This window comes from Crassostrea angulata, chromosome 2 (genome assembly GCF_025612915.1).
Source record: "Crassostrea angulata isolate pt1a10 chromosome 2, ASM2561291v2, whole genome shotgun sequence".
NCBI lineage: Eukaryota > Metazoa > Mollusca > Bivalvia > Ostreida > Ostreidae > Magallana > Magallana angulata.
The window spans coordinates 4,638,187-4,665,885 of NC_069112.1; the positions used below are offsets into that span (position 1 = coordinate 4,638,187).

A 27,699-nucleotide genomic window follows, 5' to 3' on the forward strand; every position below is an offset into this window, starting at 1 on the left:
CTTAGATATCATGGATGTTACTCAGTTAACGTCAGATTGTTACCGAGGAATTTATACAACTTTAAAGCACTCCGTTCAGCCTTGACTTACATGACCTTTTTGATTACAAAGGTCGTTTCCCTGACAACCTACACTGGTTGTACTGGTTCTGTCCCGGTTAATCAAGTAAGCTTGGAAGAATTCCGGGCTAAATCGAGCACTCTGTAGTCTGCAGTGGTTCTGTATACATTCGTACATTCAGTGTGTTAGCAGACCTCTATCAGATTTAATGCATTTTCTGACTTTTTTGTGGCTATATAGTAACTGCTAATAGTAATACTATACACATCCTTTTAATAAATCAATGAATTATCTTAAATCTATTTGGAAAATTAGTAACATGGTATCTACAGTTTCTTGTTTACTTCTGAAGATATTCTGTGTATACATTAGCATATACATGTATATATTTTTAAACCTAAACTGCAATCAACTGTAATCCTTTATACAACAATCTATATAGTACTTTTAATTATTTCAGCATTACAGTAACAAATTTTTAAAAAAATTCTTTTGAATAAAGTCAAATTGACCTTTCATTTCTGTTAATAAAAAAAGTTACACATAGAGTAGTTTATGGTTCATTTCTTTCTAAATTTTGGGCATAATAGAATTAATTAATTAATTTTCTTTCAGTATGTTACAATTTCTATTAACTTGTTGAGCATCTAGACTGTTAGCAGTGGTTCTCATAAAACATTCACTTTTCACTGTCTACAACAAGATTCGAAGTTCTAATTTTAATTATATTGTGTAAGATTCAGACCCTAACACAGTGCAACAGTGACTGATTACTAAAGAGTTCCACTTCAAGGGGCGACGACTTACCTCATTATCTCCCCCAGGGAATCCATTGGTTGATGCTTTACTGGGGGATGTCGGGGACCAGACTTTCTTCACAGTGTTAGATCCACTGGGACTCATAGGGCCATCTGGGGTGTCCACTGGAACTCCATTGGATTTTTCATTTCTGAAATATGTGAGAATATTGAGACATCCATTTCAAAGTTAATTCTGTTCAACAGAATAAATGATAAATAATCAAATTAATAAGTGTATTTAATTCAAGCTAGTGTAAATATCCAAAAAAAGTGGCTCAGTGGTCAAAAAATTAACAATCAGATCCCCCTCATGTTTAGCAATAAACTATCTCATGTTAAGCTATAAACTATCTCATGTTTAGTTATAAACTATTTAATGTTAAGCTTTAAACTATCTCATGTTTAACTATAAATTACCTCATGTTTCGCTATAAATTACCTCATGTCTAGCTAAAAACTATCTCATGTTAAGCTATAAACTATCTCATGTTTAGCTATAAATTACATCATGTTTCGCTGTAAACTGTCTCATGTTTAGCTATAAACTATCTCATGTTAAGCTATTAACTATCTCATGTTAAGATATAAACTATCTCCTGTTTAGCTATAAACTATCTCATGTTTAGATATAAACTATCTCATGTTTAGCTATAAACTATTTCATGTTTAGCTATAAATTATCTCATGTCTAGCTATAAACTATCTCATGTTTAGTTATAAACTTCTTCATGTTTAGCAATAAACTATCTCATGTTTAGCTATAAACTACTTCTTTTTAAGCTATAAACTTCTTCATGTTTAGCTATAAACTATCTCATGTTAAGCTATAAACTATCTCCTGTTTAGCTATAAACTATCTCATGTTTAGCTATAAACTATCTCATGTATACATGTAGCTATAAACTATCTCAAGTGTAGCTATAAGCTCTCATTTAACAAAGAAACATTTTTTTTTCACTTTAAAATTTTTCCTACATTTTTATAAAGAACTCTCCTTTTTAAGAAAATTTTTATAGTCTATAAATGTTAACCCCCATCCACCCCTCTCATTCTATAAAATTGGCGTAGAGTGGAAATAAATAAGGAATAAGGATCATTCTTTGAGTATTATGAGGTGATAATTTCCGTCGGGGTGTAATCAAATCCAATAAAGCTTGAAGGGCTTTATGATAGATTTGATCACACCCCGACCGAAATTGTCATCTCATAATATTCAAAGAATGATTCCTTATTACTTACATTTATATAATTTTAAGCCATCGTACGATTATATATTTAAATATTAATAAGCAAACCCCGCTTTCTTATAAAGATATCTATCTTAAAGTCAATATCTGGTCAATAGCTCTGATGAAAATAGGTGAAATCGAGCAACAAATTAATTTTATATTTATACCATTAAGAAACAAAAAAATTAACAGGAAAATTTTAGTACCGTAAAATGCTTTGAAAAAAATTTTCCCTCTATTATTCTTATCATTATTGATAACTTAAAACTTTAACAAACTATGCCTCAGAATTGCACTTAGACCCACAAGAGAGAAAGAGAGAGAGAGAGAGAGATAGAGAGAGAGAGAGTTAAAGACAAAAAGAGAGGAAGCCATTGGGATGAAGATGGAGGCAGCCATTCTTACTTGATTGAGACAAATTCCTCATTAGTACTGAGCTGTTTGATGTTGCGTAGAGACGCGGGGATGCTGCGGTGATTGGTCGTCGCCGTGGTTTCCCCGGCGTACGGTTGAGTGGACACGCTTCCCTCTGGTCGCGGTCTGTTGACGGCTTTGTATGTTGTGATGGTTGGAGCTTGAGATAAGGTACTGTCCTGTAATATGCCGAACACTTCATACAATCTAGATGTATCTTATTTGTATCTAATTGAGGGTATCAATGTATGTAACTACATCATACTTCTAACTCAACTGTAGCTTAAAACTCAGACTGATGTAACTCATTGCTTTCTACCAAAGGGTGAGAAAAAAAATATTTTTGCCTTTTTTATGTTATCTGTCACTCTTCAATATACTAGGCAATAGTGTCATTTGCATCTTATAGGTAATTACATGAGAAAAGGAAGGCTTAAGATAAATCTAAGTTAAATGGATGGTGTATATATACTATATAGGTCACTAAATCTGACCTTGTTTTGGACGGCTTTTGCTGACGTCACTTTGGGTGAGTTGGTCACATGACCATCCTGATAAAATACAAAAAAATGTCATTGACAAGTTTGCATCATACTATACAAGAAAAAGAAAATACAATGTTTGAGGGAAACCAATTTGAATAAAAACAAAAATGCTTCAAATAATCATTATTACTGAAATAAACTGATCCCATAGATAAAGGACCTTTCATGTTTTTTAGAGTTAGGACAACAAGGACTCAAACATAATGGTTTTTGTTAGTCATGGAGGAAAATTTGTTTCTGATGGTAAACATGAGTGTCACAGTTTGAAGTGTGGAGTATTTAATATACAACTAGATCAATATCCCTTTACATACTCTTGGGCACTAATTTACAATTCTTTAGATTCCTTTTGTGTGCAAGTAACTAATTTAGCAATTCTGCTGTTTTGTAAAAAAAAAAACAAAACAAAATTTAATTGCAATTGCTAAACTTTTATAATAATTATAACTTTGTCAAGTTTACAATCAGTAATGAGTACTTTCTTGCAATCTGTTTATCTTGGATAGTAATTTCTCGTATATACTTAATCTATGTAAGCTTTATGACATTACTTTCTGACCCCTCTGACCTATTTATAGCTTACCAACATAGACATTAGAATCTGTCCCCGCGTCTGTCCGGAGATCCACTCATCCGCTGACAGGGAGGGAATCAGACTGGCCGTCGGGGGGTATATGTCATCATGGAACACAGAGGACTGTAACAGAAACAACACCAATATCAGTTCTTAACCTCATAACCAGGTAATGTACAATATGTAATGCACAATAGGTAATGTACACCAGGTAATGTACACCAGGTAATGTACAATTTGTAATGTACAATATGTAATGTACATCAGGAACACCACCTCTTTTTCTGTGAATCCTCTTCAAGATCATCTCTTTCTTGATATCAAGGGATATAATACTTAGTTACCTTCTTACAGTATGAGATTTACTTATATTTATACCTAGGAATAATCATGAACAATGGGTCTATGATCATATTACACTGATATGGGGTTTACCTCTGTTTTTCTAATGATGTTCAATCATAGACAGTGGCTTTATGTTGTTTACATATTATAACAGTACTTACTTTACAAGCTACAATTATGGAAGAGGTTCTATAAGGTTTACATATGGATACATTTATCTTATGATATGAAGTAGAATTATAGACAGTGGCTTTATGTAGTGTACACATTATAATACTAACCTTTCTAGGTACAATTATAGACAGTGGCTTTATGTAGTGTACACATTATGATACTAACCTTTCTAGGTACAATTATAGACAGTGGCTTTATGTAGTGTACACATTATGATAGTCACCTTTCTAGGTACAATTATAGACAGTGGCTTTATGTAGTGTACACATTATGATACTAACCTTTCTAGGTACAATTATAGACAGTGGCTTTATGTAGTGTACACATTATGATAGTCACCTTTCTTGGTACAATTATAGGCAGTGGCTTTATGTAGTGTACACATTATAATACTAACCTTTCTAGGTACAATTATAGACAGTGGCTTTATGTAGTGTACACATTATGATAGTCACCTTTCTAGGTACAATAATAGACAGTGGCTTTATGTAGTGTACACATTATAATACTAACCTTTCTAGGTACAATAATAGACAGTGGCTTTATGTAGTGTACACATTATAATTTTAACCTTTCTAGGTACAATTATAGACAGTGGCTTTATGTTATGTACACATTATAATACTAACCTTTCTAGGTACAATCATGGACAGTGGCTTTATGTAGTGTACACATTATAATAAACCTTTCTAGGTACAATCATGGACAGTGGCTTTATGTAGTGTACACATTATAATACTAACCTATCTAGGTACAATCATGGACAGTGGCTTTATGTAGTGTACACATTATAATAGTCACCTTTCTAGGTACAATCATGGACAGCGGTTCTATGAGGTTCTTTGAGGCGTGGAGTTTGTAGAACCTCATCACCTCACACCTGTCTGTGTTACAGCCTCGCTTTGGCATCACACCTACAACATTTAAATTAATATCTTCGTTATAATTGATGAAGTTAATAACTCTAACACCTTTATCCCCATCTGAGATTTAAAATCCTACAGATAAATACTTAATTTTCATTTATAAACAGGGTTTTGTTTGATTCAACCTTTTGTACAGCATTTTCATGCCTTTACAAAAGGAATCATACAATTGCATAAGTTTGATGTGAATGGAGCAAGATAATACCTTATAATTCTTCTAGAACTATGTTTCTATAATTTAATATAAATCAAATAAAAAAAACAGAAATGAGAAAAAAATAAAAGAGTTAAAGCAGTTTTTAGTAAATCCTAGCTGCTTACTGAGAATTCTATAAAGGTCAAAGAGTATAAATCAAAGGCTTAATCTAGCTTAATCTAGCTTAATCTTACTGACCGAGTCCTCTCTGGGGGTCGGAGGTGATGAACGAGTTCAGATAGTGAGTGTAGGGAGACTCATCGTCGATCTCAAAGTACCGGATATTGCTGTCACCCTGTCAAATTAACATTGAGATCAACTCGTTTCAAACCTTAGAATTTGGAATTCTATAGTGTCTTACTTACAACCAAAACAGATTTTCCATTTTCCCATAAAATTCAAAAAATCTAATTCATAATAATTTGAAGCATGCATTTTTTTTATTAAAGAAATCATTCTTAAGATACTGTAAACCAACATTTATTTGCAGCGACTTTATTTTGTGATTTTCTTCCAATAAACTGGTTAACGACGACTAATGTTCACGACCAAGCCATATCCAGAACCGTATTTTGTTATAACAACCATACGATAAAGACTGGTTCGCAGCGAGAAATATTCGCGATGACGAGGCTCTCGCGAAACTCGCAAAAATTTCTCGTTTGTGAACAAAAGTTGGTTTACAGTATGATAATTGAACAATCCATAATTATAAATAAAATTTTGCTGTTACAATGCATTCCTCCTTTAGCAAATGAGACAAGAGTTTGGTTTTCTTTATTTTAAAACATATGACCAGTAGATTTACAGAGTGGGGCTATGGACTGACCTTGCCGGCGAGGTACATGATTTTGGTGTCCTGGTCATAGTATGGTAGGAGTATACTGCTGGCGTTGTCAATACCCTCAGTCCTCATGGGTGCAGACATGTTTTTCTAAAAATTTGAAGGTTAACATTTAGTGTATTATTTTTTTTGAAAGATGCATTTAAGGTACCTCACTACACCTACACTTATACTTTTTCAGACACTGCGTCACAAGATGGCGATTTAAATGTTTTGTTAAAAATTCTTATATCATTCACTTTAATTGTATATTGTCGTAGCTCAGTGGTTAAAGTATTGGGCTTCTGAACCCCAAGCATGAGTTCGAATCCGCTAGGAGTTTTTTGTTTAATATGTCAACGAACTGAATCAAATTTTTGAAAATGTTATTTTTCATCCAAAATTGCATATTTTATGGCCTATTGACTTAAATACTTCTTATCCATTCAAATATCTATCATAATCAAGTAATTTTCTGCTGATTTGAGAATATATTTCAGGGTGTTGTGAGCCACCTTAAAGTAATATTCATTTTTCATAAAAAAGATGCATTTGTAATAATATCACATGAATGGTTAAATGCTATGTAAAGCATGTAGAGAGATTGACTGAAATTTCACTCTAATGGAAACATTTAGACTTGAAGTTCATGAATTTTTAATGCATTGTAATTCAAGAAATTTTCATTTAATGTGAAATAAAATTTATAACAATTTCAGTATTATTTTTTTATACGATATATGGCAAAATTTTTCAAACAATCAATTTGCATGTCGCAGCGATATTAAGTAACGAAGTTACGTACAATGTCCCAGACGGCTATCTCTCTGTCACAAAACCGACTGTGGTACGAGGTGAACACGCGCCCTGTGTCCCCCAGAAACACAGACTTCCATGACCTTGACCCGAGGTTGTCTTGGACCGGAGATTCCTACAACAAAAACACAAAACAATAAGAATCACCTATGTATCTGTATACAGTAAAACACGCTCATAATGAATTAATTGCCAGGGACGGGCAATTTTGCATTGTAATAAGTGTAATTTGTAATATCAATGGGGAATGATCATCACTTCGCTGTATGCGTCAATTCATTATATGCGTGTTTATTAAAACCATGTTTTAGTCTGCATGATGTACAATCATGTAAACTATTTAGATCTTATTTGTAACACAAATGGAATACCAACTGATATCACCAAAAGGGGGTTATATATAACTTATGATTCCTACACAGAACCAAAAACAGAACACTGTATTACATGTGTGCATCTGTTATATTTAAAAAAAAATTGCAGAAGATTTATGTCCTAAGCAAACATTCTTACTTTGGGGCGAAAGAGAGAGAGAGGGGTTTAAAATGTAAAAAGTTTACAGATCGACGCAGTACAAAAAGTGATCAGAATAGCTCATTTGAGCTTTCAGCTCAGCCAGTAAAAAAAACAGTAAACATCATCAACAAACAATTTGTAGTATATAGAAAATCAGTGGGAATGAATGAAGTCAAATCATTACCGCTGCGACCCGCGCCATCCTTGGGTCGATGATGCGTAACTTTTTGTCTTTACATGACGTGGAGAACAGACTTCCATCCTGGCTCCACGACATTGAGAACACCGTGTTGTCATGACAACTGATGACATTGACCGGCTCGGCTTGTTCCACATTCCACAGGACACACTGAAAGGAAAGACAACTCTGTCATTTACCTCTGTCATAATCAACACTGTGCTCGAGCTGTGTGTATGTAGAGTGTTCATAAAATGAATACAAGTCAACTTTTCTCCATCTAATACTAAACAGGGGGTATAGAATGTTACCCTTAAAATAAATATATGCAATCTCTATCTACAAATACCTTCCATACCAAAACTGATGTGTTTTTTGAATGTGATGCACTTAATCACTAATTAAAGAAAGTTATCACAGTTTCCTTAATTTTATGAATAGATCACAATTTTTCGTAAATTGTTGGAAGAGTGAAATCATTGAACTGAAGTGTTTTTATTTTTACATCTATTAATAAACAAGTTCCACAACTTATATTAATATCTTTCGTTGGCACGGATATTAGCTTTTCTATTTTGATTAGATATTAAAATTTTTAAAAAATGCATTGGCTTCTGGCAAAGTCCATGTACCAGCACAAGATCTTAAAAAACAAAATAAGTACCAACTAGTAAATTCATTTATAATGGAACCGAACCTTGTAGTCAAAGCCGGCACTGAGCAGGATGTTCTCAGCGGTGGGGTGCCACTCGATGTAGCCCACCCTCCTCTTGTGTCCATGGAGGTCCACGATCCACTCCGACAGGTTAGACTTCAGACCATCCACCGGGATACTCCACACCTTGACCTAAATACACAGAAATACACTTAGGTCTTAATACGCACAAATGTAATTTTGTTATAATGTAATACTCTAATCTTAATACATGCTGAAAAATCATTGATATTATAAGACTTCAGGCCATCCTCCAAGATACTCCATACCTTGACCCAAATACACAAATATAATTACAGTACTGACCAGACAATACCTTTTAACACCAGAGCAGACCCAAAATTTAAACTTAGTCTGTTGCTTAAAGACTTACAGTCTAGCCATGATGTTCTATACTAACAGTCCTTTGAGATTGATAAAATAACTCTGGAAAACATGATCTGAATTTGTGACAGATAATGTGTTTGAACTATTCCTGACTTACTGTACAGTCCTGTGATGAGCTAGCTATGATGTTGTCATTGAACAAGTTAATCTATCTCTATGAACTATCCCTAACTTACTGTACAATCCTCAGATGAGGACAATGCGATAATGTTGTTGTTGAACAAGTTGTTTTATCTCTATGAACTAGCCCCAACTTACTGTACAATCCTCCGAGGATGATGCGATAATGTTGTTGTTGAACAAGTTGTTTTATCTCTATGAACTAGCCCCAACTTACTGTACAATCCTCCGAGGATGATGCGATGATGTTGTCATTGAACGGGTTGAACTTGATGTCCAGCACCACCCCCGCATGACCACAGATGTGTGGGGTCTTGGGGTCGACCCGCCCACTCTACAACACAAAGGTCAGAGATTAAAGCTCCAAACATTTTATTTACATGCAGCGGGTAAAAAATGTCAATAATTTCCTACTTCTACATCTTAATCAGTGAAATCCTGTAAGCCAGCTTTTATTTACATAAGAGAAACACTTCATGATGATCATGAGAGCTATTATGATAATTGTTGGGAATATTTCTTTCTATTTATAACTATAAATTAATTTCAGAAAAAAAAAAATGTTACATGCTACTTCAATGAGTAAAACTGAAGGCTAAAATTTCATTTTTGCAAAATGTATTCAATATTTATTTTCAAAACTGCTCAAGTATTTTTAGGGTCTGTATTGAAAGGTCTTTGTCCAAAAGGTCAAGGTGACTCACCTGTTTTAGTGGAATACATAGAAATGATCCCCCGCCTCCTGTTTCCGTGACAACGGCCAGGAACTTAGGATTGATGGCACAGAAGTTGCTGTCATGAGTGTTGCGCGTAATACGAATATTTTCGTAGCACAGGTCTTTCTTGGGTATGGTTCCGTAGATGTGTCGAAACTTCGACGAACGAATCTTGAATGCCATCTGCAAGATTATGGTAAATCAACTTTTATGGATTTGTTTGACTTATTTAAAAACATGTTTATATATCAAATCTTTAGATCACTAGCATTATTGTTAGTCTCTATATAAAAAACATGTTAGAGAAATATTACGGGGTTGTTGCATTTTATCATTCAGATATCACAATTTTCATTTAATTGTTAATTACGCATTAATCATGTTAATTGTATATCTACATTTAGCTTCCTTTTCCTCCTTTATATAAATTCATCAGTAACTGTAATAAAATGGATATCACAAAACGAAAAAAAATAAAATGACTGAAACATTTATATATCACTCTATCTTTTTATAATCCAGAATTGATACATCAGTTTTTCAACATAAATCTACCTGAAGCTGAATGGGTGTACTGGTCAACACCAGGTATACACTGAACAAAAAAAGCCTCAGAAAAATAAGCACATTTCACCAATTTGATCACTGTACATGCATGTTGCAGACAACATGAGTGAGAGAATTCAATAATATGACTGCTGAATGAATGGTATGCACTAATTGGTGTACTGATATTGAATCATGTAGGTGTATACTACAGATCTCAAACACTGATATCTCAAATACAATGGATATGTCGAAGGGATTTGTAAGTCCCAACCAGTATTCTACCCTCGATATCTCGAATACTCGGATATCTTAAAGTAGATAAACAGTCCCATCAAGTTCAAGATAACAAAGTTTGACTGTATATATCTGTAAACCAAGAATGATGCTTTCTGTAGAAATTTTTTTATCCAATTTACAATAAGGTTTTTAAAAAGAATGTTAACCAGTTTTTGTTGTCACATTGATGATTCCAACTTATAATAACCACCACCAAAGAAAGGTGTCTGCAATATAAATGTTTTACCATTGGAGTAACCTGATCAGAACAGTCTTTAATTTCTTTGATTTAAATGAACAGTGAAACACTTTGTGTAGCTATATTTACAGTGACAGTGTGAGGAAGCATATGCACTAGTTCCATACTGTAAAAAGCCTTCATTAATTTGAATGAGGTAAGCCTTGTTTTCCATACTTATATCATGCAGGCTGATTTGTCAGACTTTTCATTGTTTCACATGTCAAACAAAGACAACATTCAACAACAGGCAACACAGGGCGCCTATGAATGGTCAGTCAAGCAGAGGATACCACATCGTTTAATGACAAATCCACAGAGAACACCACATCGTATAATGACAAATCCACAGAGGATACCACATCGTAATATGACAAATCTGTGACTTGTGCATGCGACGTGCAGAGAGATGTGATGTGTTATGTTCATGATTAGTACTAAAGGAGTATACACCTGAGTGTGCATCTATAATGAAGTGAGGTCATCAAAATAATGTCAGGCAGGCAGGAAAAATAAACAATGGAAAATATATCAAATGTGCATAGGAGCCAATAATACATTTAGCAATTCATGTAGATATATTCATTGATCAATTTCCATTTATGTGAAGGTGGTACATGTATCAATATTTGTCAAGACTACAGTTATAATGGGCAATAACCATTGGACCAGACTTGAGTTTATACATACAAAGAATGGATTCATTTAATATCATGGGATATATAAAATCATCCCCATTTCCTTAAGTTTACAATCACTCAAGAAGCAAATTGGAGTTCTGTTGGTAGAAAATGTACCTTTCAGCTTTAAAATTTGAATATTTTACTATTTCATTATACAGAACTCTTTTTCTAAAGGAGATAGATAAAGTTAAAAAAAAATGGCCACAACCATCCATCCCTCTTAATATGGATAATGTATTCATGTACATTGTATATGACCACATTGTGGAGACTTAGGGTAGACCACTTAGATATTGAGAGAGAGGTAACGGCATACTTCAACAAATCACCATTATGGCTACAGAAGCGCTTTGTGGGAGGGGTAAGATGTGGGGGTCATTCAATAATATAAAGAGCATTGAATATTTCCTATACATGGTAAACTCTATAAACTGGGGGTAGGAGGATATATAAGGACTGCTTTAGGAGGTGTGGAAAGGTTTCTTTGAGATGTGGGAGTAATTCAAATAAAACATACCCTGTATGGCGGCCCTCTGAATAATATAAACATGGGGAGTTGGATTATTTTTGTTCATAAAAACCACCCTGAATGCTTGCTATTAAAACATCTATTGGCAAAAGAAGCGATGGCCAGGTTTTATTCCATATTTAGATAATTAATTGATTTTATATAACTCTTTTGTATTATGGACTTGACCATGACAGTCTATTGTAATGTGTCACACTAAGGACAACAATACTGTGGCATAAATCCTAAAATACTCTCATATTGTGGGTTCATATTTGGATAAATGAATAAAATAATTGATTGCTTTACATAACACCGCTATAATTTAAATATTGCTCCAACTTAATACCTTTGTGTATGATTAAGCGTACATAAATAAATTACATGACATTTCATTCATGAAGCTGTTACAACATCAAATCATGCATGCAGTTCATCCCAAAGCTCCATGCCTGATGAGACACAACATTTACACTGTGGATGGTCAGTCAGGGCCACTACGAGACACAGTGTTTACGACGTAGACAGTGAGGGGGCCACTACGAGACACAATGTTTAGTGAGAGGTTACTACCTGTCTGTTATTATCTGGGCTTGGGCTCTTCGGACTAGACTCAGAAAACGGGACTTCCATGGCGACTTGGAACTAGAAATCCCAACAAGAAATCATTGTAAAGATCGAAACACAAAAATCACTGTAAATACTGAAAACACTGTCAATAAGAACTTGGTCGGCTTCAAATCCAGACAATTAAATGTCGCACAGAAAAAAAATCAGTCAAGTGACCAACAAAAAAATATTATATAAGTCAATTATCCAAAAATAAAATCATAGTTCACAAATGAATAAACAAATCCAGGTAATGTTAATGGTCCATAAGAGGATATGCTAAAAGTATCATAGCTATATGTATGGTATTATTTACGTTCAACACAAAGAAAAGAATATCCTCTGAATGCAAGTAAAATTGATAAATTGTCTATGAGAGAAAAAACAATGAAAATCCATTTGATTAAATTAGAAGATACGCATCCAATGGAAAAATACAGAAGATTGTTTTTAATGAATGACTCAACGTCATGACGGAACGTAGAAATTTGCACTTCGCAGTCGGAGATCACAGTCAGCTGAGTATGCTAATTCCGATCCCGGTCGCTCATAGAATTCATCTTCTTTGCAAATAATGAGAGTTGTTTTGTGTATATAAGTCAAATTGGATTCATCAACCTTTGAATTAAGGGGGCAACATTATCATAAAGTGCACCATTTAATTCAAGCCACAATTCAACACATTGTAAAATTTAAGGGGCCACTGGTTGATAGCACACCACTTAATGTAAGATAGTGAATCCAACACATCTAAATGTCTGAATTTTGTTCTGTGGCATATTTTCTCAGTGGTTGTTTTGATTTCTGGGTTTTTTTCTGTGGCGTATTTTCTCAGTGGTTGTTTTGATTTCTGGGTTTTTTCGCTGTAGTACAGACTGGTATATTGTATTGTTATTTCATTCCCACACAATTAAAATCACATCGTAAAAAATCACTACGGAAAAGCACTTTATAGTCTTTCACCTAATAGAGAGGGAAATGATAGAGGTAAAACGGCAAAATCACTTAACACGCGAATAAATATCCCCAAAATCGTAAAGAAACTCATCAAGCGTGGAGAAATAGCAGCGACATCACAATATAATGAAAATATAACTGAGTCTATAACAAAGTCTTCCTGATACTAAATCCCATGAATGAGCGATGAAGAAGAAACCAATAATAAATCGTGGACTTCCGCTTACATTTATATACAGATTATAAATGAATGAAATTTACTACTCCTTTTACCTGTATAACCATCAAACTCTGGTTCCCGTGCAGACATCATAAACTAATTATGACACCAGGTAACACTTGTTTCACCTTGATGCATAGTGATTGTTTCTCGTTAAGGTAAGAACATTATGACACAGGTGAAAACTACTTTCAGACAGGTAAAAAGTGAGCTTTTTCATAAAACCCTTGGATTGCTGATCAATCAAAAACTTGATGTACAGTCAAATAGAAAATACAGTTGGTTGAGGCTATTTCGTCATGGAAGATTCATGGGTCACCTAGTCACATATGAAAAAGTTCTATGAAATCTGTCTGTGGGTGATTGACTCCAATGTGTTTGAGAGATTCATGAAATCTAAATATAGATTCAACAACAAAATGATACTCTCCATCAAATACATTGTACTACCTCGTACATAATTTGTGTAAAGTTTTAAGGATATTCAATCATTGACAATCAGTAACTACTGCATGTATTTCAACTACTTCAATCTACTAGAGTACATCATCATGATCATGGATTCCAAGTTAATGCTGCTCCAATAACTGACTCATATTTACTGAAATAGGAAGATTAATGTAGTACGTGTACATTTTTGCAAATCAAAATATTCAGTGAATGTCCATTAATGATTCCTTCTCGTTATTTGAAAATTAAAACTTAAAAGAAAAAATAATAGTACTGTAATATATCCCTTCCTTAAACTTGAAAAAAACCACTGTGCAACTTATAACTAACATGAACAACAACCTAAAACTACAAACAGTTATCTGGTAATCAGAAGCTATTGCAAATTATAAAGAGGTGAATGAAACACCTGTCACATGTGTCACTGCTTGTCACATTGTAAACAAAATTTTTAAAAACTTCCTCAAATGAGATATGTTTTTATTCTGGAGGGCGTGTTTCATTTCATGTAGAGGCAAGAATGATCTGGATTATTTTTCCAGTTTACACTAAAAAACAACAAAAAATAATCTGGTAAAGAAAATATCATTTGGATTTCAACATAGAGAGGTAAATGAAACTCCAGTGAAAGATATTAATTGTAAAAATTAAAAAAAAACTTCCTTTAACAAGATCAGATGGGTCACCCAGGTTGATTTTTCCAGTTTGTGAATTCCTTTTAATTCAAACTAAGGGACGCATGGTGTTAATTGTCTTAATTATCTCATGTCTGTGTGTACAGGGGAGTTTTTAGATGTTGATTAGGTTTTAAATATACATGTACCAGCATCGATATCTGTTACATGTTTAGCTCAATCACTCATGGAATAAATATTTTAATCTTACTCAATGTGACATCATAATTATTAATCAGTACATAGGAAAGGCAGTCGATTGACGTAGATTGAAAAAGTGGAAAATAAAATTCAGTTGAAAAAATGTAGTTTTTGATGAATTGATAAAAATATGTACGAAAATGTAATGTTTGTTTTGTTGCATAATTTTTTACAGAAAAGAGGTTTAAAAAAAGACGTGGTAAAACGTGATAAAAAGAATTTTCCATGATTTGTGATGGTATATGATTTTTATCCAACTCGCCAAGGCTGGTGGATAGAAAAGACACAACTAAAATGTTGGATAAAAATCATATACCATCACAACTCATTAGAGATCCTATATAAATATTTCATATGTATGGGGATTATGTTATTCATGAAACATATAATTGTGTGTGTGTGTGGGGGGGGGGGGGGGTATTTAGACTGGATACTGCCCTGATGCTCTAGTTTTTAAATAACTTCCTTGATACAGACAGTAGTGGTATACTTGACATCCTTACAGCTGGAAGCCAGCACCAGGAAGTAATGGCTGTATGGTAGCTGTCCCCTGTGGTACAAACTCATTGACTCAATAGTTAATGGCAGATCGCGATCGAGTCTCATTGACTCAATAGTTATTGGCAGATCACGATCAAGTCTCATTGACTCAATAGTTATTGGCAGATCGCGATCAAGTCTCATTGACTCAATAGTTATTGGCAGATCGCGATCAAGTCTCATTGACTCAATAGTTATTGGCAGATCGCGATCAAGTCTCATTGACAGGCCACTAGTGTCTCTTTATAACTGTGGTACATACATACATGTAAGCTGTGTGTTCAAGTTTAAAATCCATTAACTACATCATAATTAGGCATGTCAGAGAGAGAGAGAGATTGTTCCTGATTGTTATGGGGTTCATTCTCTCTTTTTTGCTCTCTCTCTCTCTCTCTCCATCACTCTCTCTCTACATCTCTCCCTATCTCTCTCTATATATAGATTTCTCTCTCAACAATTCTTTTTCGGATTTAAGAATTGAACGTCGAAAGAGTTTTAAAAATACCAAACAAAATTAATTAATAATAAACATTTGATGGTTTACAGTGTATAGACAATATTCTGTTGTTTCATCTGTCCCCGAGTCTACATGTCTGGATCTTTAAACGTTTATGTCCATTCTGTTTATTTTCTTTTTCCCATGAATAAACACTAAACTCTCCACTCAGAAAGGAAATTGGGGTCTATTCATCCCCTAATATCTATACCTAACAATTTACTGTATACAGGGCATTATACAACCAAACAAATTACCGCAAGGTTAATCTGAAAATACCAGAGTATAGCGAAATTAAAATAACGATTTAAAGGTCAGGAGATCAAGGTGTGAGGTAATTCTAAGACTAACTTCGGGACTTCTTACCGGTAATAAAGCCTCCAGCACAGGATTGTAACCCAGTTTAAGTTCTTAAAAGATCAAATGTTTAGAGTTCCTTTTTCAAAAGAAAAAAATGCCCTGTGTATGTTTTCTGATTTTATGAATGAGTTTGGATATCTGAAGTCTTATCTTGATCAATCCTGAAATAGATTTTTTTTCGTTTAAAGTTAAGTTTCAGCACTACAAGCATATCTAAGCACTTTTGTTTGAAACTGCATGACTGTATCTATGCAATCTGGCAACACAGGTTTAATGGTCTGATACTGATCAGGCGTGTTCATAAGGGAATATCTTAAATATTGGAGAGAATATACATGTATCATATTGATTTTCCAAATAGAAATGATGTCATTAGTAGGTTACATAATGATGTCATTGGTAGGTTACATAATGATGTCATTGTTAGGTTACATAATGATGTCATTGGTAGGTTACATAATGTTGAAACAAGTTATTTCTCTGACATGTGATGTTCTATCATATATATATATTGTAAATCTACTCAATCAAGCAGTTATCAATATGCACAAAACGAGATTTGGGGAAGGTAGGGATGAGGGGGCAAGATACACCCCCCCCCCACCCCAATCCCAATCTCCTCACCCCTGGAATTTGATTTTCTAATCAATGGTTTTTCACTTGTGAGAGAGAGATCAACATTTTCCAGCACTTGCTGCTTCTGCAGTACAGGATAGATATTAGTATTATGTGCTAAAAAAACGAAATCTTACTGGTTAAGCAAATGAAAAGTACAAAGTTTAACTCTTACCGGCATGTTGACAGGACGGCATTAATCTCCACAGATGATAAAAATAAATCCTACAGGTCACAAAGACAGAGTTCCCTAAGTTGATACAGTTGTCTCACTACCAGATTATAGGCTGCACAGTGCATGTACTTTCCTTAATTTACACAGGTTAGCTAAACAGTCCTTGAATTATCCTGTACAGATAAACAGCTAAACACAGATTCTCAGGTGAGCTAAGCTGTGTTTGAGTTATCCTACATAGAATATTGACTACACACAGCTTCACAAATGATCAGGTGGTTTATGAAAGCTTCTACTTCAGTTGTCCCAAGGAATTAGCTATTTCAGAGGTCTCCAGACTTTTGTATAACTCATTGGTCCTAAATCCTGATGATACTGGAATAAAGAGTTTTCATGAACATTACAGCAGAACAATCCCAGTTACGCACGGTCAGGCATTGGGTATAAGGGGTATCATAATATGCAGGTCATATAAACATTCACAACAGCTGCAGATGATTCCATGAATTCATTACAAATCAAAAGACCAATTAAAACAAAAAAAACCTCATTGATTGCTTTGAAGCATCGTTTATAAAGATGAAATAAGGGAACACATTTAGCATGACCTAACATACCTTTAGTTTTGTCAATGTACTGACTCAATGAATCACTTGGTATTCTGGGAAATTACGCTCAGTCTTCATGGTGTTGATTATTGCTGGAAATAGAAAACATAGGTACATGTATACGGGTATACAATGGTTGCCAGAGTCATGCTGCCTAATTTCAACCAAGTAGGCTATTACTTGTGTAACGGGATGAGAGAAATAATGACTGACCGGACAGGGATTTGAACCCGGGCCCCCTGAAACTCTAGTCAGGTGCTCTACCAACTGAGCTACAGCTGAGCCGGTATTCGAACCGGTCTGACCATTACAATTGTAACACAATTTAACAATCATAGCACAGTCCACTTTTAATTCTTTATAAGAAATTCAAATATGATACACCAAGAAAATATATAATTTATGTTTATAAACCATAATCATGAAATTATATTATGCATTAACAGGCAACGGAAATTGTGCAAAATAAAACACAGCCCAGACATCCTACAGTTTTTAATTTACTGACCAAAACTTCACAGGATGAATACCCCTTCATATATGTACACACAGATTAGGTAATAATGAATTAACATCCTAATGATGAGACTCGGTTTATTTGCCCTCCATGAAACACGCACAGTAGTTTACATGTATTTTATTACATGTATAACTTACATGTACTTGATCGAGGCATACACTATATTTGATCTTAGAGACAACCTGAGATTTCTCCACTTAAAGTTTTCAAACATCCGGAAAACACTGATATTTTACCAGATTGATTTTTCATAACAGGAAGTATTCTTTGAAAGTTTTACATTTTATCTTCATAAGAATATAAAAAATTTTGACAGGGGAACTCTAGGGACAACAAAATAAACATCAAGATGAATAAACTTTTACAATGCTTTACATATATTACTTGTGCAAAAAACAAATCGGCCATTCTGATTCAATATTATATACCGTATATCAGTACCGTTATTTGTCAGGCCAGTCTTGCGATAATTCTACAGACACTACTTTTTTATCGACAATGATGTATATATAGCACCTGAATATCCACTCAGATATTTAATCTATGCATTAAAACAGACTGAAGCCATACACAAGACTTCGATATACAGACCTTAAATACATGTGTAAACAAATGCCATTGAGAAATCGAAATACATGCACATATATAATCGGAAAAAAAGTTTGAAATTCCTAACCTCTGTAATGACTTTATTTTCGGTCAGTCCCTCATTCTATTTGCGTATTTTGTTTGCATTAGGCTCAAGTTATGGCAACTTTGATTTATACATAGAGCTTTAGAACACTGAATCTATTCATGGCCTTAACCATGCACACACCCGCTCAAATATACATAACTTAATTCATTGTGAAATCTAACCTTTTATGGGGGGATCAGATGGTGACACTCAATATAAATTGTCTTCTGAACCCCCAGATACACAAATCTGTGACGGTATCTTGTTTACTCCAAGACGTGGGCAAGCATCCTACAGATTTAGTCTCACACATTATCACAATTTTTTTATGGTAATGACCATGACCTTTAAAAAATTGTTTGATTTCTCAACAAAATTAATCTGAATATTTTTTTTTTAATTTTGGAATTGGAGGGAGCACTGATCTAAAAATTTTAAGGTTATTTCTAACAAAGGAAGAAAACTAATTGACGTTCCTCTAGCTGCTTTAGTTGCTGAATAGTTTAAGTTCTTATAGCCAGGATAATGTGTAGAGAATAAATTATAACAGGTACAAGTAGAGACAAATAGTGCAAGTGCATGGTTTATCACAAATTTATGCAGTTTACACAGTGCAAAAAAATTATTAAAAACAATGACATAAATTAACCATATGAAACTAGATTTAAGCTGAAGACCTTGTAAGTTGTTAGAACTTGTGCCCTAACCATCTGTATATGTATGCTATATATATAATTATACTTTACAATAAAATATGTTCAAATCAAATCAATTATACTTAGAATATGTCACATTTAATTATTAAATACAACAGTCATAATAAATGCTTCCATAACCTGCATTAATATCACCCCCTATTTCTGCTGACTATACACAAAATAAAACTGGTAATTATTCAGGCTTGATAACATCATTACATGTTGGTTCTATATGGGCACTAGGTCTAAGGTTAACCATACAACACAGCTACATACAGTAAGTACTGGGTCATACTCTAGGGTCAGTATTGATGAATGGACTTGTGTATACCTGGTCGATACTGAGGGTCAACTAATGGGGTCAGCGAGATGTTATGTATGATGTACAGAAAAAAGTACAGAAAAACCTGCCTAATCTGAAACCTGCCTAATCTGAAACCTTTATAATCTTAAAACATTTGTAATGAGAAATCCCTAATCAGAACCTCAATTACATAAATATTTTCATTATCTATACCTTTACCTAAAACAGGGGATGATAGCATTAACGCATCGATATCTGCATGATTGCCCGCAGTTAAAAGTTGAATACTCGTGAGCCTAATTAATGGTCAACATAAGAGGGTTTTTTATAGACTGGGTAAAGTGATTTATCTTGTGATCTACTACCTTAATAATCAATCGTAAGGAATTTGATAATCTTACAGATACTCAATGTTTAAATAATAGGGTCCAGATCAGACGGCTGTACCGATACCTTTTGAAATGATCTGCACCCAACACCGAAGTCTCAGACCTCAGTACCTCAGATAATGGAGACGAAGTCTCAGACCTCAGTACCTCAGATAATGTAGACGAAATCTCAGACCTCAGTACCTCAGATAATGCAGACGAAGTCTCAGACCTCAGTACCTCAGATAATGTAGACGAAGTCTCAGACCTCAGTACCTCAGATAATGTAGACGAAGTCTCAGACCTCAGTACCTCAGATAATGGAGACGAAGTCTCAGACCTCAGTACCTCAGATAATGTAAACGAAGTCTCAGACCTCAGTACCTCAGATAATGTAGACGAAGTCTCAGACCTCAGTACCTCAGATAATGTAGACGAAGTCTCAGACCTCAGTACCTCAGATAATGGAGACGAAGTCTCAGACCTCAGTACCTCAGATAATGTAAACGAAGTCTCAGACCTCAGTACCTCAGATAATGTAGACGAAGTCTCAGACCTCAGTACCTCAGATAATGTAGACGAAGTCTCAGACCTCAGTACCTCAGATAATGTAGACGAAATCTCAGACCTCAGTACCTCAGATAATGTAAACGAAGTCTCAGACCTCAGTACCTCAGATAATGTAGACGACTGTGTGGAACCAAGCGCTGACTCACCACTGATTCAGGAAATCTTCATTAACACCCAGCTCCCTCCATTGTTCTTTTATCGCACTGAAGCAATCAATTGAGCACTCCATTAATGTACACAATCCCCTCTCTCCTTGCAAATTTATTCTCATCCTTCCATGATTGTTTTTTTTTTTTCTGCTGTACCTCAAATGATCAATCAATTATTCCACAGAGTCTCAAAACAGTTCTTCATTGCCTGACAAACAAATTCCAATATCCTCCATTTCAATAAAAGACAATATTGTTGAGGGGGGGGGGGGGGGTGAGTCATTAAATCAATACATGTACCTCCCACAGTCCGTGTAATGAGCCGACATGGAGAATTCCAATGCGCTCCAATGTTCCAAGACCTTCACGTGCATGTGGAATTTCCGATAATATCCCGGGCAGACTCAGAGACGATTAAACTACTGACGTGTTTCCGAGGTTCATTGGGTCATCTATTGATTGTATCGCTGTATCTGCATCAGCATCAATTAGCTTTTGTCCGGATCTATTATTGATGTTTTAATTTATCCTCTATATCCTTCACATCACTCAGACTTCAAGGAACTAGAAACAATTACAGGCATCAAAGGGGCAGAACATGCCTTGATGTGTTATCAACTAGAAACTCTTACTTCCAGCAAGTCAACGATGATTATTATGTAAAACCTTTCAAAATGTTAATACAGAACATGTAGTTTTAATGATAAATACAAATGTTGTCATCGTATGTCTAGACCTTGATACACATCTGAGTGAGGTCCTCTCGTTCTAACCAATCAGAACTTATAATAGAGAGAGGATGAACAAACAGACAATGTACAAAGTTGGTCGAAGTCAAGACACGCCCCATTCTCCAGAATGACCATCACAGCAGAGAGAGACAGAGACAGAACTGTATACACTACTATATGGAAAAAATAAGGCTGGGTCTGGATTCAAACCTTTTAAAACCCTTGTCAGGTGCACTCCCGCTGAGACAGCATCCCTGGTAGATCCGTATATATAGTACTAAACTCCCTTTATTATAAACATTCATTAAACCTGCCATAGCCCCCCCCCCCCCCCATGTGCATTTTTAACATACTGAGAATCTCTTTTTGATATCTTACTTTAAATTAGGTTGTCTACTATTTGGCTGCTGTGTAAAATGTTTTTTGGCCTGTATACAAAGTTTAAAACAATTCCGCCAAACAATGTGTCAAACTGTGTCCTGTTTTAACCTTAATGCAGTCCATCCCAAAACCTTGCCTAGATTACAAATCTGGCATTTAAATTGAGTGTTTAGATTAACCAGAGCTCCTAATCACACATACTAATTAAGAAGTTAATTCTCATGATTGTGTCCATGTTTTTCACTTACAGGTACACATAAGCAAGCAGTTTATTCAACCATTTATAAACGTACCATTGACCTGGTCAAATAAACTTCTGAATTCTTGAAATTCAAAACAGCTATGCCTCAGTTACAGATAATTGTCTATTTCTTATTAAGAGTTAAAGAAGTGAGAGAAGGAGTTATGGGGAGACTGGGTAAGGAGGACAGAAGGAATGGGCTAGCAGGAAAGTGGGTAAAGAGGACAAGCAGAAAAAGGAGTTAAGGGAGAGAAAGAGTATGGGGGGGGGGGGGGGTGGGAGGAAAAGAGGATAGAGAGAGAGTTTGCCCTCAGTTATGAGGAGACTGGGAAGGGGTTTAGGGGAGAGATTTAATTGTGTGGGGGGGGGGGGGGCAGAAACATTATAAGTCAATTAGTAGTGTTTGGGCTGTAACCTTGTCATCAGTGAAGGTCATCAATTTCCTGTTGTCTTGATTTGGCAGAGAATTCATTACAACTGTGTCTGTCTGGCTGACAATGCTGTTATGTAACAATTAACATCAATGCCAATCAAGGCTTTGTTTCAGTTTATCTACAGTATCTTTAATCTATAGCTAATATTCACACATATCATGAACCTCACCCACCCCTATACAGAGGAAATATCATTCAGACACTCAGAGAGGGGATTTGTGTGTTCCTGCATATAATGCATACACATGTCAGGAAAAAGCATTCTTTAATACGTTTATAACCCCCCCCCCCCCCAAAAAAAAAGAAAAAAAGAAAAAAAAAGATAAATGCATCAATGCAGTGGTCACTATAAATATTTGGCTTCTTATTTTACAAATAGAATCAAGCCAGAACTTGATTTTTTGTTTCATATTCTTGAAATTTAAATTTTGATAAAAAAAATATACCTCACAGAAATGTAAATATTGCGAGCAAAGTTTACTTTAATTTAATGCAGCATGCATTTAAATACATCATTATCATTCAATTCTCATTCTATTAGAAAGAGTTTTGAAATACATGTGTTAATGGAAATCTTATCTTAAACTTTATCAGGTGTCAACTTCAACATTGCAAATACCTTGAATCTGCATTCTAAGTATTAAATAAAACCACCATCTTTTAAATGGAAACCTGACACCTTGTTAGCTTGAGTTATTTACTCTAGTAATTATAATTTTAAACTTACATGAAATGGTGTATGATCCAGATTCAAATTAGTCCTGAACAAGTATACATATCTATTTCAAATGACACAGTTATTATTACACAAGTATAAAGTCTCCGTCCTGTTTAGGTATCCTTGCTGTAAACTTCACTCAGAGTTAACAACTGACAGGTCACTAAATCAGAAACATTACAATATACTGATATATATGTATAAGTATAAATAATAACAACTGACAGGTCACTAAATCAGAAACATTACAATATACTGATATATATGTATAAGTATAAATAATAACAACTGACAGGTCACTAAATCAGAAACATTACAATATACTGATATATATGTATAAGTATAAATAATAACAACTGACAGGTCACTAAATCAGAAACATTACAATATACTGATATATATGTATAACTGTAAATAATAACAACTGACAGGTCACTAAATCAGAAACATTACAATATACTGATATATATGTATAACTGTAAATAATAACAACTGACAGGTCACTAAATCAGAAACATTACTATATGTATAACTGTAAATAATAACAACTGACAGGTCACTAAATCAGAAACATTACAATATACTGATATATATGTATAAGTATAAATACACAGCATTACTTCACAAAAAAGGACCCTATGAAACTGCAGATGAAGATGCTGATCTCAAATAGTTTAAACTTGAAAAATCAGCACATGATGACGTATGGATAGTGTGATATCACAAATCATCCATATTTGGAAACTTTAAAGATCAGTACATTGTCTTTCACATGAGTATGTGTGTTCGGTGAATGGACAGTTAGCCTTGAAGACGGACGGTTTGAAATTTACACTTGCCAAACACCCAGGATCACAGAATTAAACTCTACTGTTCCACGCTGACAAGATCTCGGTAAACAAATGCCGAGTAAAGTGAAGATGATCCGAGGTGCCCTGGCGATTTTGAAATATGAAATAACGGACAAGTTTACGACTCGACAGGTTAACGACTCGAGGATTCTGTCACTCTGTCATTATTGAAATGTTGAACTAGAAGACATTTTATACGAGGATTTGTATTAGTAACACAATACACTGATCTGGAGCATCTTATCTCTCCGATGTTTACAATTGTATGCATTTAGAGCAATACACAAAAAGGAAGCTTAAAAAAACACCCAGTACATACATACCTAATTAAATAGCAATGATATGCATACCATTGCATCTTAAAACTTTAACTTCATACTCTGATATGCATGGTGGGAAAAACAACTTAAGTTTGATTCAGGGCTTGAAGTATCAGTAAGTCCTATTTTTTACCTGTGCATATGTGATTTATGCATGGGTATGTTTGATCTATGTGCATTTTTGATTGATGTGCACATATTTGATCTATGTGCAAAACAAAACTGTATAATGTTCTACAGGGTATACGTAATCCTCATTAATAATCCAATGATTCCTTAATGGCTTCCTGCATTGCACAGTCTGTGCAATATAAGATCTATGTGTAGATCAATATATCTTTTTGCTCAGCAATTATAGGTTGAAAACTATTGTATCTTACCTACAAAGTTAATAAATAATCCAGCGACCAATCAAATCACAAAGATGTCATAAGTCATCAAATATTTCAGACATTAATCCAACTCTCGCTGATTTCACTTCTCCCTGTGTATGAGAGGTGTTTTTGTTGTAGGTCCTGGCTACTGTGGTATGGCAGTTAATATCAATTACAGCCTGTATCTGGGTATCTAATGTGTAATCTGCTGTTGACATCCAACCAAACTGTGTGGACAGAGACCAATAAGATCATGATGTATATCTGAGAGAGAGAGAGAGAGAAAGAGAGAGAGAGAGAGAGAGAGAGGCAGACTGAAAGAGGGCAAAATTTTTAATAGATATAGAGAGATATTATTTTTAGATAGATGGAGGGAGGAGAGAGAGGCCGTACTTCAAGATAAAGTATATTAATGTGTATTGGTGTGATCAACAATTGTCACAATCTGTCCTCCGCAGTAACGTATCCAACCGGTCAGAATGTGAGGGAAATACCTCTATACCAAGGTCAAGATATCACAGATATTACAGGCAGTTACAGTGATTTATCACACCAAGAGTTATCTCCCTTATCAGTTGAGGTAATCTACCTTAAATATCTTGCTAGGTAATACAACTCTGTACAACATATACTGTGTGTAACTAAAGCATGGAAGAACCCCAATACAGATCTGTTAATCCTAGTTGTGTTAATCCTAGTAGTGTTAATCCTAGTTGTGTTAATCCTAGTTGTGTTAATCCTAGTTGTGTTAATCCTAGTAGTGTTAATCCTAGTTGTGTTAATCCTAGTTGTGTTAATCCTAGTTGTGTTAATCCTAGTTGTGTTAATCCTAGTTGTGTTAATCCTAGTTGTGTTAATCCTAGTTGTGTTAATCCTAGTTGTGTTAATCCTAGACAAAGAGATAAACGACCCCTGGTTTCTTGATATGAAGTTTAATCAGATAAACAGTCAGTCAGGAGACAATATGGAGGGCTGTCAGGGATTATAGTGTTCAACTAAATACAAGGAGTAGTTCCTGGTCAGGATAAATTACAACTGAGAGAGAGAGAGAGAGAGAGAGAGAGAGAGAGAGAGAGAGAGAGAGAGAGACAGAGAGAGAGACAGAGAGAGAGAGAGAGAGACAGAGAGAGAGATTACATCCCATATTAAACAGATACATGTACACATGTGTTCTGCAGCAAGGAATACACAATTCTCTACAGTAGACTGGACTAATTAAGTCCCTGTGTTGGTCCATCAATACACAATTCTCTACAGTAGACTGGACTAATTAAGTCCCTGTGTTGGTCCATCAATACACAATTCTCTACAGTAGACTGGACTAATTAAGTCCCTGTGTTGGTCCATCAATACACAATTCTCTACAGTAGACTGGACTAATTAAGTCCCTGTGTTGGTCCATCAATACACAATCAATTAACACCTGTGTACAGGTGAGGTGGCCATTTCTACCTGCACATTTATGACCCCCCTCAAGGCACACAGACCTATAACAGACCAATCAAAATCAGCAAACTTCGTCTGACCTCTCCGTGATATTTACTGGGACTAATTACTGGGACTAACTAGATCTACATGCTGAATAAACAAAAAACTTTAATTATTTTTGGGGGGTTGGGGAGGAAGGGGGATTATTTAGACATTACACACAGCTGTGCTTGTTTTCATTATCAAACTCATATAAATTATATCTTGATTATGAGAGACAATAATGTACATAGTTTACATTAACTACACCTGATACTCTAAGACTAAAAAAAAGTAAGTAAGTTATTGTTTATTTAAGTGTCAAATGCTATTATTACCACTAAAAATAGGACAGATGTGCCCCTTTGCATTAAGAATACAACATACAACAAAACTATATAATATCAGCATGTTTCCTTCTTCTATACATTAAAACAAGTGTTTTTAGCTAAAATGTCTTGTACATTTGAGTTATTCATTTAATGTGGATCACTTAACACTGTGAAACATTTTCTCAAATCAGCAGAAAATTACTTGATTATGATAGATATCTTAATGGATAAGAAGTGTTTAAGTCTAATAGGCAAAAAATCTGCGATTTGGGATGAAAAATTACATTTTCAAAAATTAAATTCAGTTAACATGAACAAAAGCTCCATGCGGATTCTAACTCATGATCTGTGGTCCAGAAGCCCAATACTTTAACCACTGAGCTACGATGATATACAACCCACTCGAACAATATATAAAGAGTTTAACAAAACATTTAAGGTCAGACGACACGTTCCTCAATTTTAGATAACTTTTTCCAGGAATTTGTTAATGGTTTACTACTACTTTGACAAGCTTTCTTGCAAAAAATTAGGGTACCTTACCAGGCATTTCTGCAAAATACTAGAGTATGCAATTTCCTATATAATCTTCTTGAAAATACACTTGAATTGCTGATATGAAAATAAATTCGTATACAGCACAGTAAAATTCACTATAATGGAACTCTATCTCGGCCGGGTCGGGGCTTTGAACTCACGACCTCTAGAACCTATATGCTTCTGGCAGTGAGCGGCCGCGGTTCTAACCACTCGGCCATCTAGACACATAACCACATTCAATTAAATTTTAATCATTTTTAAAATAATTATAAAATTAATATTTTTTATTGGAACTCTTTATTACGAGGAGATACAAAAAAGATTCTCGAGGA

General features: G+C 34.6%; 1 protein-coding gene across 13 annotated transcripts in view; it reads right to left on the reverse strand.

Moving 5' to 3' along the window:
- The window catches only part of LOC128171243 (coronin-2B-like), a 37,127-nt gene that overhangs the window by 7,746 nt on the left and 1,682 nt on the right, over window positions 1-27,699 (reverse strand). For 2 of the 13 annotated variants that reach the window (XM_052836991.1, XM_052836980.1), the window contains exons 2-17: window positions 17,703-17,785; window positions 17,086-17,460; window positions 12,362-12,433; window positions 9,523-9,717; window positions 9,036-9,152; window positions 8,294-8,443; window positions 7,603-7,767; window positions 6,892-7,017; window positions 6,093-6,197; window positions 5,462-5,558; window positions 4,943-5,055; window positions 3,632-3,745; window positions 2,998-3,054; window positions 2,495-2,682; window positions 868-1,009; window positions 91-219 (exon numbers count right to left, since the gene is read on the reverse strand). In XM_052836991.1, the coding sequence (XP_052692951.1) occupies window positions 91-219; window positions 868-1,009; window positions 2,495-2,682; window positions 2,998-3,054; window positions 3,632-3,745; window positions 4,943-5,055; window positions 5,462-5,558; window positions 6,093-6,197; window positions 6,892-7,017; window positions 7,603-7,767; window positions 8,294-8,443; window positions 9,036-9,152; window positions 9,523-9,717; window positions 12,362-12,433; window positions 17,086-17,091 (1,776 nt within the window). In that variant the 5' untranslated portion in view covers window positions 17,092-17,460; window positions 17,703-17,785. Of the gene's footprint in view, window positions 1-90; window positions 220-867; window positions 1,010-2,494; window positions 2,683-2,997; window positions 3,055-3,631; window positions 3,746-4,942; window positions 5,056-5,461; window positions 5,559-6,092; window positions 6,198-6,891; window positions 7,018-7,602; window positions 7,768-8,293; window positions 8,444-9,035; window positions 9,153-9,522; window positions 9,718-10,089; window positions 10,446-11,797; window positions 11,846-12,361; window positions 12,434-17,085; window positions 17,461-17,702; window positions 17,786-18,201; window positions 18,337-18,889; window positions 18,914-20,975; window positions 21,198-23,492; window positions 23,628-24,657; window positions 24,682-25,034; window positions 25,249-27,699 lie in introns of those variants that run through there. The other 11 variants (XM_052836992.1, XM_052836993.1, XM_052836985.1 and 8 more) reach the window with 10 other exon arrangements.